The 15025-nt window shown below is 40.8% G+C and overlaps 1 protein-coding gene across 1 annotated transcript in view; it reads left to right on the forward strand.

The window, feature by feature from the left end:
• snx29 (sorting nexin 29) overlaps window positions 1-15025 on the forward strand; it is a 239266-nt gene that overhangs the window by 141343 nt on the left and 82898 nt on the right. Inside the window, 2 exon segments of the mRNA XM_060939684.1 lie at window positions 3022-3138; window positions 13851-13906. Coding sequence (XP_060795667.1) covers window positions 3022-3138; window positions 13851-13906 — 173 coding nt within the window.

Raw genomic sequence — 15025 nt, forward strand, 5'->3', positions numbered from 1 at the left:
GCATTTTGACCTTGGCTGGTTTGATTTTCATCTTGTAGTTCTCAAAGCTCTGTAGTACCAATGTGTTTTATGAGCTGGAGAGGTTTTGCTATGTGGAGTCCCGCTTAACGTGTCAGACAAGAGACTTGCAAAGATATCTTCATGTTCTGAGAAAGCGTCAGTTAAAACTGTTTAAAGAATCTTGCTTTATCAAAAATGGATGCTAACACAAAGTCCTGATGGCTTTAATATTTCTTTTAAAAGATCTGCAACATCTAGAACTAGTAGAGGGAGAACTAGCATGATTATAACACCCTTTTTTTTTTTTTCTCTAAATGCTTGCAAACCGCATCTAAACTTCTTGTCTATTGGGGACGGGGGGGAACCCAGCAAGATTTGTCCACTTGTGCTGGAGATATTTGTGAGAAAACAATTTTCTGTCATGTAATTGGGGGGGGGGGAACCCAACCCTGGAAGTGTTTTTCTGATGGTGTACACTTGGCTTTACTAACTGTTAGCATAATTTTTAGTATAAAGAGTTTGTGTATGGGGGCGGCACGGTGGTGTAGTGGTTAGCGCTGTTGCCTCACAATAAGAAGGTCCGGGTTCGAGCCCCGTGGCCGGCAAGGGCCTTTCTGTGTGGAGTTTGCATGTTCTCCCCGTGTCCGCGTGGGTTTCCTCCGGGTGCTCCGGTTTCCCCCACAGTCCAAAGACATGCAGGTTAGGTTAACTGGTGACTCTAAATTGAGCGTAGGTGTGAATGTGAGTGTGAATGGTTGTCTGTGTCTATGTGTCAGCCCTGTGATGACCTGGCGACTTGTCCAGGGTGTACCCCGCCTTTCGCCCATAGTCAGCTGGGATAGGCTCCAGCTTGCCTGCGACCCTGTAGAAGGATAAAGTGGCTAGAGATAATGAGATGAGTTTGTGTATGGTAATTGTGAGAAAGTATGTGCGCAACTTCAGGTATAATTAAAACATTGCTTATAATTATACAGAAACTGGCTTGTGAGGGTCTCAGACTGTTAAAGTAGCAGAAAGTGACAGCACTATGACAAAGCCGTAGACGTTAATTTCCACTGTCTTAAGAATGATTTGCGATTGTTGCAGAGCACATAAATGCGTTTTCATCTCATCTCATTATTTCTAGCTGCTTTATCCTGTTCTACAGGGTTGCAGGCAAGCTGGAGTCTATCCCAGCTGACTACGGGCGAAAGGTGGGGTACACCCTGGACAAGTCGCCAGGTCATCACAGGGCTGACACATAGACACAGACAACCATTCACACTCACATTCACACCTACGGTCAATTTAGAGTCACCAGTTAACCTAACCTGCATGTCTTTGGACTGTGGGGGAAACCGGAGCACCCGGAGGAAACCCACGCGGACACGGGGAGAACATGCAAACTCCACACAGAAAGGCCCTCGCTGGCCACGGGGCTCGAACCCGGACCTTCTTGCTGTGAGGCGACAGTGCTAACCACTACACCACCGTGCTGCCCCGCGTTATCTTTTTTTTTTTTTTTAAATAATAGAATTATAGCTAAACCATTGTAGCCATACCACACCATAATGATAATGGTTACTACGATGCAACAAAAAGAGAGAATTTCTTCATGACCTCTACAATGTCGGTTAATTACAATGCATGTTTAAATGGATGCTTGAACTGAATGGACATCCACTGACCTTTTATAATTAATTTTTTTTCAAGCCAGATTTAAAGGCATGTCACACAGAGTAACATGATCGACCTGTAATTTTCTTGATAGACCTGCAAGTTCACGGTGTTTTATATTGGTATTAATGTTGACCCGTGCAGTGTTAGAATGCTGCTGCTTTTCTGTCTTTTGGTTTCAGTGAGTTATACAACAGTCGGTGTTTATATGGGGACACGATGAAAGAAGTAAGCAGGTGCACGATACTATATGTGGGAAGTATGACGTGTGTGTGATTTTAAATCATCACGGAGTAATTTAACTCCAGCCAGAAATGTTGCACTTGTGCTGGCTTTCCCATAATAATTCAGATTGTATTAATCTTTTGGTGCTTTTTGTTCCCGCCGTCAAATTTGTTTGACGGGTATGTTTTCGCATCTGTCCGTTCCCAAAGTAACTCAAGAAGCAGTGAATGGCTTTTGATGAAATTTGGTGTACAGCTTGAGTATTATCCTAAGTTCACATGATTTTTGATGTTGATGTATGGCTTGGCGGAGGTATGCACTACAGAGTGCCCTTCTAGTTTGTTGTGTTTTCACACTTCCGAAAGCAGTTGAATGCCACACAGGTAACTGACTCTTTTTGTTTCATTTTAATCATAAATGGCATAACCTGTAATTCGTGTATCCATCACTTTTGTCATACCATGAAGCCACATGCCATTGTGATTTTTGTGGGATTTTTTTTTTTATTTTTAGATTGGTATGCACCTGGTTTCTATGTTGGGCTATTAAAAAAAAATACTCTATAGGAAGGGACACCAACAAAAATGTTAGAATTGACATAATTCATCTGTCAGGCGAGGCAATGCCTTCCCCCCCTAATGTACATTGACACACAATTTCCATAAGCAAATGAATGTTGGCTTGGGCTGCTTGCCATGATGCTGTCTCGCCGTCTCCATCACTTAGGCGTTGTGACAGTTGATGAGCTGGCTGGCAGCAGTGCAGCTGGCTCTAATAAGGATGCCTCTCCAACCATAGCAATATACACAGCTACCTGGGAGAGACGCACTCCGTACCTCAACTGACCAGCATAACAGCTTTGCCACACTGTTGTTTTATAAATAGTTTATATTATGTTTTTTAAAGGCTTTTTTTTTTCGACATGGTTGGTTGCTTGACAAACTTTTAAGTTTTGCATTTATTCATTCAGCCAGTGCTTTAACTCAAAGGGACTTACAGTTGAGGACACAAAGTAGTCGAGGCCCTTATTCAAGGGCCCAACAACGGCTCTGTGGCAGTCTGGGGATTTGAACTCAGTAAATCACTGGCACAGAGCCTGGACTTTTGAGCTCCTACAGTGATCCGTGTGTGTTTTTATAGGTGGCCGAGATGCATGGTGAGCTGATTGAATTCAATGAAAGGCTATATCGATCACTTATGGCTAAAGACAACCTGATCGGCCAGATGAGACAGGAGCTTATCGACCTTCGGGGCCCGGTGAGTGCATCCAAACACACGCCACACACACCTTCACACATGGATGAGATATCTCCTTTCACACCTAGTAAATCATCATGTTCCCTTTCTCTATCTCTACAATACAGGCGTGCTCTGCTCACACCACTGTCTCCCTCCATAGGTTTGCTCGTTCTTCATTCCATAACTTTCACTGTCTTGGTCTCCAGGGTGTACACACACACACACACACACACACACACACACACACAGCTTTCAAATTTTGGACATGGTCTTGAGCTCAGCCAGTGAAGTACCATATAACCTTGCTGTGTGTTATCAGTGTGTTCAGGTGATATACTGTACATACAACCAGCACATGTATATAAGCGCGCCAGGTTATTACCAAGAATGGTGCTTGAGCAAGGTTATACAAATTGTTTTAATGCGCCACCTGTTTATCTGTATTCCTTTACCAGCAGTGCTGGGATCTTGCAGTCTTCAAACAGTACGCATAATCAGGATGCATGCATTAACATTAGCCTTGAAGATCCCTTTCCATAGTATGTAACAATCGATTCAGTGGACTTTCCATTTTAAACATGTCTTTGTTTTTCACCTGTGGGTAATTCCGCCCCAAATCACCCGATTTAGAAAAATGTTCGCCACTGACCATCTCAAATTTGCTTCATACTTTCTGGAAATATTGTCAGTGTGCCCAATAGATAGTGTACAAAATTTTAGGCTTGTACCTTCATTAGTTTCTGAGATATAGGGGCTTTAAAAAAGGGGCGTGGCCCCAATTTCACTGTTGAAACGCGTGCTACAGAAAACGGACCTAACTTCCATGAGTCATTACTTTTTAAACTATTCATGCAAGATGCATGAAATTTTCAAGGATTGTTCTTCAGTGCCAGAAGCCTTTAAATACTAAAATAGAAAGTTCACAGTTCAATATTTGCCAAGCTATGGCTTGCTGAAAATCATTTAAAAAATGTGCTTTGGAGCAACTTTGATGCCCCATATCTCCACATTAAAGCACACCAGATCTTTCAATTTTTATTTATTACTCATGTTATAGTACTCTTTAGTCAACTAGGTATGTGTTCAAAAGAAATCAAACTTTCTGATTTATTAGGCTTTAAAAAAAAAAATTTTGCACCTGTAATTCAAATGCATATTACAAATGTATGACAAGGTCTACCATCACAATTATACCACTGGAAAGAGCTTGTTTTGATTAGCAAATGCACAAAATATGAAGTTGGTGCCCTAAACCAAACTACAAATGTTAAGGTGTCAAGTACGGCTTGTTTTACGATAGACGGAAATGCTGTTTTAAGGCATGTTGCAATACAATTACAAAGCTACAGTGTAGGAAAAATAACCTTAAAAATACTTTATTTGAAGAGCTTAAACAGTGTATTGATTTGCTTTTCCACATCAGATGGAAGTTTATATTGCCTGCCAGTTGATGTAAGTGGGGCATCAATGATTTTCATGACATGCACCAGAGGGACCCAACAGTTATCCTCTCTCCTGGGCCAGCTGTAAGTCTGAGAGGGACCATGAGCATGCATAAATGTTACTTGTACATCTTGTTCCTCCTCTGATAATGCACAAATGTTGCCTATCCACCACTGTCTGTCATACAACATACAATTCCTGGTAAATATATTGTATCTGCCAGAGAGACTGCGGATTTAACAGGGATATGCATTACTTGTGGCCGATTCCCACTCATATCCACAGTGAAGCTAGGACCACCTGACACCCTGCTGACCTGCAGCTGGTTGGACATGATTGGAACGAATGAGTGGTTGTCTCCTGTTCCAGGAATAGTAGCTGACCTTGAAAATCTTGTCTCCAATGCTTTTCCACTCTCCATAACTTCCCCTGTACCAATGCAGATGAAATGGATGTTCTTGATATGTTTTTCTGCCCACAAAAACAGATCAGATGGGGTTAGTATGTGATCACTCGTGACTGCCTGTAAGCTAGCTTGAGCTGCTGACCGCTTTACAGTGCCTCCAATACCATCACAGGGTGATTTACCATGAGAAGTGGCAAAGAAATGCCATTCTGCCAAAAGTCCAAAATCGTCTGCATGCTTTTAGATTTGTGAATTTTTTTTTTTTTTTTTAATAGTTTTTGTATTGGGCTGCTGATCCATCACTGAAATAAATTACCTTTTTCAGCTGGGGATGTAAATGGCATACATATGGTAAAACCTTTTTTAAGAATGCATGCATGGCCGCTGTGTCATGCTTAAGGCAGTCACTTATTATGCAGATAGAGATGCATTTCATTACTTTTGTACCATCTTCATTCTTTGCTCTGATGTACACTGAAAATGGATGAAGAGTGCATTGGCTGTTGTCCCAGTGGTATCCCTGGGCAGAATCCTGTACACAGAATTAATAGTTTTTGGCAAAATCCAAAAGCATAATACATTCATCCACTGACAGATTTTCCTTCAAATTCTTCATATATCCACTCTGGTGTTTTGGCCATGAAATGATGTTTTGCTAGTTTGTCTGCTAGTAGTTTATATGCCTTAAAACAGCATTTCCGTCCATCTTAAAACATGCCGTACTTGATACCTTAAAGGAATACTCCGGAGTGAAATGCTTTTTAGGTCTATTTTCGCGTTATTGGGAGTGCATACATTGAGTTGCTACCACAATCACATCAATCGGTTGTATTTTGAGAAAATTCGTTTTTTGTGATTTCAACCGGAAAGTGCTAACACGGCAGTGGCCGGGGCATGTCTTTTTGCTGATACAAAACGCTAGTTTTAAAACCATTGCAAAGCTCAAAACAACATGAGTTCTGTGGAAGTGAGTAGAGAGTTTCTACAAACAAAACGAAGTGTCCCTGGTTCTGTAAGTGTGTGTAGAAGAGTAAATATAAAGCCAGTGACCTTACCTGAAGTCGGTCTTCCTCAGACGCCATCTTCAGTGGACAGTCCGTAAAAGTTGAGTGCCGAGTGCAGCGGGATGGAAATGCACTAGCGGGAACCAAAAGACAGAAAAGCAGCACCATTGTAACACCGCACGGGTCAACATTAATACCAATATAAAACACCGTGAACTTGCAGACCTTGTCATACATTTGTAATATGCATTTGAATTATAGGCGCAAAATATTTTTTTTTAAAAAAAGCCTAATAAATCAGAAAGCTTGATTTATTTTGAACACATACCTAGTTGCCTAAGGAGTACTATAACATGAGTAATAAATAAGAAAAATTGAAAGATCTGGTGTGCTTTAATTTGGAGATATGGGGCGTCAAAGTTGCTCCAAAGCGCACTTTTTTTTTTAATGATTTTCAGCAAGCCATAACTTGGCAAATATTGAACTGTGAACTTTCTATTTTAGTATTTAAAGGCTTCTGGCATTGAAGAACAATCCTTGAAAATTTCATGCATCTTGCATGAATAGTTTAAAAAGTAATGACTTATGGAAGTTAGGTCCGTTTTCTGTAGCACGTGTTTCAACAGTGAAATTGGGGCCACGCCCCTTTTTTTAAGCCCCTATATCTCAGAAACTAATGAAGGTACAAGCCTAAAATTTTGTACACTATTTATTGGGCACACTGACAATATTTCCAGAAAGTATGAAGCAAATCTGAGATGGTCAGTGGCGAGGCCTCTGGTGATTTCACATGGATTGACCCCTGTGCTTGTTTTTAGAGTTTGATGGTGACTCAGGCCACATCCACACGACAACGGCAACGTGATGTTATTTAAAAAAATATCGCCTCCAAATGGGCAACGATCAGTAGAAATCAGGTCCATATGGCAACGCAACGCTTGCTGAAAACGATGCAATACACATGCCACACCTCTAGGGGCGCTGTAAGACGGTCCCTTCGGACACACCAGAACAACCCATACGAAAAAGAACAGTAAAGAACTTATAAGAGTTTACCACTGTCTTAGTAGTAAATCCTTTTAAGGATTTATAAATAAATATATATGCCATGTATGATTTACTCCTGAAAGTGGCCCATTTTGCATTTTCCTCATACAAATTTTTTTTATGAAAATCTAGTATGTATGAAGTGAACATTGTGCATGGTTTTTACAGATAATGTGTATGATGAATTACACCGTCTTTGTATGCTTCACGTAATGTCTGTAGTTTTAAATTATATTTTACAGTTTAAATGTATATGCCTTTTACATGTAAATCCAACACAAACATATGTGGATTTACATATAAAAGGCATGTACATTTTAAACTGTAAAATATAATTTAAAACTACAAACATTATGTGAAGCATACAAAGACGGTGTAATTCATCATACACATTATCTGTAAAAACCATGCACAATGTTCACTTCATACATACTAGATTTTCATAAAAAATTTGTATGAGGAAAATGCAAAATGGGCCACTTTCAGGAGTAAATCATACATGGCATATATATTTATTTATAAATCCTTATAAGGATTTATCCTTATATTTATAAGGATTTACTACTAAGACAGTGGTAAACTCTTATAAGTTCTTTACTGTTCTTTTTCGTATGGGAATAGAAGTAGTAAGGACGCATGCGCATAAACTATTATGCGCGAGACTTCATATTAGCCACAAAGTCAGGAAAATCTGTTCGTAAAATTACATTATAATGACCAAATACAATGAAAAGTATTTTTCCAGTCTCACCTGTGAAAGGTAATCCCATGTGATCTCGTTTGGACGGTAAACCTGTTGGTACAGTTAAACGCAGCTAATCTTTATTCTCCGCTTTGACCTTTCCAATATGGCGACGAGGATGACGTACGCGGAAGGCGGCGTCTTTAATTGTCCGGAATAAATTGAATGATACACGTTGATGGATTAATTTGCTTTTCTATGCACTTTTTTGAGGAATGTATTGTAGGACTTAAACCATCATCTGAAGAGGTGAGATCGCTCTTTTTTTCCCCTTATTTTTGCTGGCGGGATTGACTCTGCCCTAAGGGCTATTCTCTCTCTCTCTCACTTTGCACCATTACACAATAAATATTCACAGTGAAAATATTTTGTAAGCGCGTTTCATGAACCAAGTTATAGGATTTGTTGACAACTCGCATCGCAATGAGATCATTGGCACTACTGGTGTTAAGAATCAGATCATTTCATAAATGAATATTTTGCTGTAGAGCTGCAGTGTTTGTACAATTGCATGTTTTTGCTTCACTATTACTGTCACTATTCTGCTTCTTGCATTACTACTGTGAACTAACACTGAACATCTCATCTCATCTCATTATCTCTAGCCGCTTTATCCTGTTCTACAGGGTCGCAGGCAAGCTGGAGCCTATCCCAGCTGACTACGGGCGAAAGGCGGGGTACACCCTGGACAAGTCGCCAGGTCATCACAGGGCCGACACATAGACACAGACAACCATTCACACTCGCATTCACACCTACGGTCAATTTAGAGTCACCAGTTAACCTAACCTGCATGTCTTTGGACTGTGGGGGAAACCGGAGCACCCGGAGGAAACCCACGCGGACACGGGGAGAACATGCAAACTCCACACAGAAAGGCCTTCGCCGGCCCCGGGGCTCGAACCCAGGACCTTCTTGCTGTGAGGCGACAGCGCTAACCACTACACCACCGTGCCACCCACACTGAACATAATAATAATAATAATAATAATAATATCAAAGCTCGTGTTTCACTCTCACTAGTGCTCTGTAAGGCTTTTTCCTGGTGATATTCGTTACACTTCTACCCGGCGTGAAGCACTCACAGTCATGTGGTTGTGACGTCATCGTAAACAAATCCGTTTTACTCATCCAGACGACTTCACAACGGCAACGTTGCCAGATCTTTCCACTCTGGAACCCGTTCTCAAAAAGATTGCGTTTTGGGCACCCAAAACGCCGGTGCCGTGTGGACGCCAGGCCTAAACGATAAGCAATTGTATCGGAGTCACCTGAATCCGTTGCCGTGTGGACAGGGCCTCATTCATAAACTACCTCTGAATGTAACAGGGCATTCATCGGGGGGGGAAGGGCCTCATTCACCATTAACTGTCAAGAGTTCCTTTGTTTCTGAATTACTCTTATTTCCAAGCATTTCTCCTGATCTTTATTGATTTTAGGCCTTTTCTCCTGTTTTGCTTCCACTCTGCTGAGTCTTGAACCCTTCTGAAGCTGATAATGAATCATAATTTATACCGATGAGCCGTAATTATGACCGCTGACAGGTGAAGTGAAGACCATTTGATTATTCTATCCACATTCACTGGATATAAGTAATTGTGTGCGCTCTGATTGGCTACTCTGCTACTAGGATATCAGCTCATATCCCATGAGTAGAGAAAAACAAAATGACGGAGTGTGTTGCTAAACTAACCAAGGATGAAATAAAAACTCTACTTGAAAACAAAACCTCAAAAAGTACAAAAAAAGCAACAAAATATGGAAAAAGTATTTCCTAGTAAGGTTTTTTTTTTAAAGAATTATTGCATTTTTCAAAAATTGCTATGGTCATTTCGCTGGTTTGTTTACGTTCTAAGTGGAAATGATTTTGTCAGACGTTTTGTATAAAGTTTTTTTTTGTTGTTGTTGTTTTTTTAATTTATCGAATTTGCAAAAAATTTTAAAAAATGCTGTTTCTCAGTCCAGTGAGTGTGGATAGAATAAGTTATTCCACTCAATCTCATCGTACATGGCTTATAGCCAACTTGGCGCTATGTGCTTCATCGGCTATCAGCTCATATACGACTCGGTTTTGTGGAATAAACTATCTCATTACAGTGGGACCTGTCAAGGGGTGGGATATATTAGGCAGCAAGATAACAGTCAGTTCTCGAAGTTGATGTGTTGGAAGCAGGAAAAACAGGTAAGCGTAAGGATCTGTGAGACTTTGCATGGATGCAAACGGCGCGCCTTTTGGCGGATGCCGCCTTTTTCACGGCTATCTGGGGGACTTGTGTGAATCGCGCAGATCTGATGAATTTTTTTTGGGGGGGGGGGCGTTGGAGTGTCTGATTTATAATTTCATCAAAGTAAATTCTGTATTAAAATTAATAAATAAGCAAATGCCGTTACAGTCCATGAAACATAGGAAGTGTAAGTATGAGAAGAAAACAGTAAATCAGAAAGCTGCGCACGTAAAGCCAATTACGTAATTTGCGTAACTTACGTTGGACTGATAGAAATCCTTGCACGTGCATTGAAGTGCAGCCAGCAGCAGATAATGGCGCGCAGCCAATTGGCTTTACTGTACGTGCGCAGCTTTCTGATTTACTGTTTTCTTCTCATACTTATACTTCCTGTTTCATGGACTGTAATGGCATTTGCTTATTTAGTAATTTTAATACAGAATTTACTTTGATGAAATTATAATCAGACACTCCAACATGCCCCCCCCCCCCCCCCCCAAAAAAAAAAAAAACCTCATCGGATCTGCACGATTCACACAAGTCCCCCAGACAGCCGTGAAAAAGGTGGCATCCGCCAAAAGGCACGCCGTTTGCATCCATGCGACAAGGGCCAAATTGTGATGGCTAGATGACTGAGTCTGAGCATCTCCAAAATGACACTTATTGTGGTATGCAGTGGTTAGTACTGACCAAAAGTAGTCCAAGGAAGGACAACTGGTGACAGGATCATGGGTGTCGAAGGCTCATTGATTCACACTGGGCATGAGGACTAGCCCACATGGTCCAATCCCACAGAAGAGCTACTGTAGCACAAACTGCTGAAAAAGTTAATAATGATTCCTTTCTGTTTTAACCAGCATTAACTTTTTCAGCAGTTTGTGCTACAGGGGCTCTTCTGTGGGATTGGACCATATGGGCTAGCCTTCGGGTCCCATGTGAATCAATGAGTCTATAACACCCATGACCCTGTCACCGGTTCACCGGTTGTCCTTCCTTGGTCTGAGATGCTCAGGCCCAGTCATCCAGCCATCACAATTTGGTCCTTGTCAAAGTCACTGAGATCCTTACGCTTGCCTGTTTTTCCTGCTTTCAACACATCAACGTCAAGAAGTGACCGTTCTCTTGCTGCCTAATATATGCCACCCCTTGACAGGTGCCATTGTAATGAATAAAATTGACTGGCATTGAGCGGTGTATCAGATAGATAGATGTATTCCATTCAGCTAGCATGTTATTGAATGAGTCAAAGACGAGTTCAGTATCATGCTAGCTGAATGGAATATCTGATATACCACAAAAAAAGCCATTATTATTACTATACATACACACTCTTCATATCAGCATTCTCGAAGACCAATGCTAGCTTACCCACGAGTTGGCTCTGTTAGCGCTGCAGTGCAGTCACCTTCCAGCTGGTGTAGTGTTCATCAGTTGTGTTAGCAAATGCTAATAAGGCAGTGCTATCGAGAGGCAGTACCACAGGCTAACGACCAAGAAACTAAGATTTCGGTCACCACAGTATTTTTCACTCGTACTTAAGCATTCATTTCCCTATGTAATTTACTTGGTTATTTTTAAAATCGACATCGACAACTACACGCAATGGCGCTACCTGGCAGCCAAAATTCTCTCAAAATCTTCTGCTTTTAATGAAGCAAACCTCACTGCCATGTTCGTTTACAAATTCTCACTGTTTACAAATGCTCGCTGGTGTCTCTGATGTGTCTCTTTTTCAGTGTCCGTTGGTATGTGGTTTGTTTGTTTTTTTTTTAATATGCCTCCGCCACCGTAAGGTGCAGGAGGCATTAGGTTTTCGGGTTGTCCGTGCGTCTGTCCCGAAACCTTGTGAACGCGATATCTCAAAGGCTAATGAAAGGAATTTCACCAAACCTTCACCATTTGTGCGCTTTGGGACAAACATGAACTTATTAGCTTTTGAGATCAAAAGGTCTAAGGTCAAGGTCACTGTGAGGTCAAATGTCTGTCCGAAAACCTTGTGAACACAGTATCTCCAAGGCAGATGAAAGGAATTTCACCAAACTTTCACCATTTGTGCATTTAGGGACAAAGATAAGCTGATTTAGAGTTTGAGATCAAAAGGTCTGAGGTCAAGGTCACTGTGAGGTCAAATGTCTGCCTGAAAACCTTGTGAACACAATATCTCCAAGGCTAATACAAGTAATTTCACCAGGTCAAGATTACTGTTTGGTCAAATGTCCATCCCCAAATCACAACTTAATAAGGCGTGTAGCCTACCAGGCGGAGGCATCCCCATCAACGCCGTTGGCGTCGAGTTCTATCTAGTCTCTTGTAAATATCCATTCATACATTTGTCATCTGTAGGCGCTTATCCTGTGCAGGGTCGTGGCAAGCTGGAGCCTATCCCAGCTGACTATGGGCGAGAGGCAGGGTACACCTTGGACAAGTCGCCAGGTCATTGCAGGGCTGACACATAGAAACAAACAAGCATTCACACTCGCATTCACACCTACGGTCAATTTAGAGCCACCAATTAGCCTAACCTGCATGTCTTTGGACTGTGGGGGAAACCGGAGCACCTGGAGGAAACCCACGCAGACACGGGGAGAACATACAAACTCCACACAGAAAGGCCCCCGCTGGCCACTGGGCTTGAACCCAGAACCTTCTTGCTGTGAGGCGACAGTGCTAACCACTACACCACCGTGCCGTCCCATTCTGTATTTCAGTAAAATATAATTTCGCTTCCTGCAAGAAAGAAATGCATGAAAAGGTTTGCTGAGCATGTTGTTTGTCCAGAAGCTGTGTGTTGATATAAAACATAAAAGGCTGGTTTGGAGAAATGGGGTTTATCTGGTTAATAGCTGTGTATAATTGTGGGCTTGAGATCAAGTGTTTTTAGAAACAGGTTTTTGAAGCCATGATGCAGTGCAGTATCACACCGCACTTGGGAAATCTCACAGGCGTCACGTTACTTATTTTTAAAGATTTTTTTTTTTTGGCTTTTTTCACCTTTATTGGATAGGACAGTGTAGAGACAGGAAATGAGCAGGAGAGAGAGACGGGAAGGGATCGGGAAATGACCGCGGGTCGGAATCGAACCCGGGTCCCCGGATTTATGGTATGGCGCCTTATCCACCTGAGCCACGCGCCCCATGTTACTTATTTTTTAAGCTACTTAATGAGTGTAAAAGGTCTGAACACACCAACACAACCATCTTCCAGTTGTGTGTTGGGGCATATTGACTTTTGTTGCATCTAGGCTGTTAAAGTGCAAATTTAGAGGAAACGGCATGGCTGGGTTTCATCTCGAGCATCAGAATGGCATATGCTGTAGATGCACGTTATGCACTAAACTGACCTTGACTCGCTCTGGTGTTTGAGCCCATGTTTTACATCTCGTCTCTGCTGCCTCTACACAGCAAATATGCAGGAGTACATGACCCTGATAAATGCTAACACTACACCTGATCCACTGAGAGAGGAAAAACACACACATGCGCGCACAAACAAACAGGATTACAGCACTACTGCTCACGGACCGTGAGTGAGTTACATTCATGCTGTAGTGTAATGTTTAGTAAATGTATTCCTTTTTGAGCTTTTCAATTTTATAGCCACGTATTTCTTATTTGGTGTTTTTCTAATGAGGCTTTTGTACCAGTGTTTGAGTAAATTAAAATCATCCATGCCTTCACATTGCTATTAAAAAGGCGAATAAATGTTCCTTTTTGAAAGGTTTTGTGTGGGTTTTTTTTTTTTTTTTTACATTTGTTCCATTTCAAAGATCTTCAGGGGAGGAAAAAAAAAGTTCTTTAGGTCAAAACAGTTTATCAGACAGGAATTATCTTGTGCCTATAATCTTTTACTTTCTGCTTATGTAGGTGCCTGGGGACCTGAGTCAGACTTCTGATGATCCCAGCCTGTCTGACTTTGAGACGTAAGTGCACCCTGCTCTACATGGTGTCCAGACTTGTGATGAGGAGGTGGTGTGTGTGCACACACGTGTGTTTATTTTTAGGCGATCACTATAACCAGTAGGGTGACTGTATCATACTGAGCTGAAGGTCTATGAATAGAGTAGTTCAATACCTATGTTTTTCTGAAAAGTACCATAAACTTTCAGGTCCAATTTCTACCAAGCTGTGACTTTTGAACCATAAAGGTGTTGCTATTTCTCTGCCAGTTGCTCATTGATTATCGTGAAAAGAGGAAAATTCCACATAGGCAGTCAGAGCATGTTGAGAATAATGCTTAGATAACCTACATCTTATAGCATTCATTTATGGGAAGACTGGACATGTTGCATTGTGGTTTGTTTGTTTTTTCTCCCTCTGTTTTATCTTTTGCAATTATGACCACCTGATATGTACAATAAGTGTGTTTCATCCATTTCATAATTCCTCTAAGTATTTATCTTAGGTATATCTTTTTTGTGGGGGGGTTAAATATATGAGTTATTCCACGCTTATGGGTACTGAAATGGGGACATGAACTTATTCACCTAAAACCATTTCTTTTTTTACCATCAGGTCACAAAACATGTAATCTTTAATGAATGATATGTTAAAAGATAACTTTAATTTTCTGAGATGTAATAAAAACATATTTATATGCCAAAGTCAAGCCTATGAGTTCCAAAATGATGTCTGTTACATTACTTCTGTTACGATTGTCCATCTCGCGTCTGTTACAAATTAATTACAATCTAGCTATATACCATGTTAATCTTATTGAAAGAATGTGTATGTTTATTCTACTACACATGTTTATTAATTATATTTGCTAAAACATCACCTTCCTATGTTTCAAAAAGTAATTCTTCATTGTTAAAATTGAGAATCTATATGTCCACAACACTTCTGTTACGTTCTGACTTTGGCATATAAATGTTTTTATTACATCTCAGAAAATTAAAGTTATCTTTTAACATATCATTCATTAAAGATTACATGTTTTGTGACCTGATGGTAAAAAAAGAAATGGTTTTAGGTGAATTTTTAAAAATAAGTTCATGTCCCCATTTCAGTACCCATAAGCGTGGAATCACTCATATGTA

The sequence above is a fragment of the Neoarius graeffei genome, chromosome 14, assembly GCF_027579695.1.
Source record: "Neoarius graeffei isolate fNeoGra1 chromosome 14, fNeoGra1.pri, whole genome shotgun sequence".
NCBI lineage: Eukaryota > Metazoa > Chordata > Actinopteri > Siluriformes > Ariidae > Neoarius > Neoarius graeffei.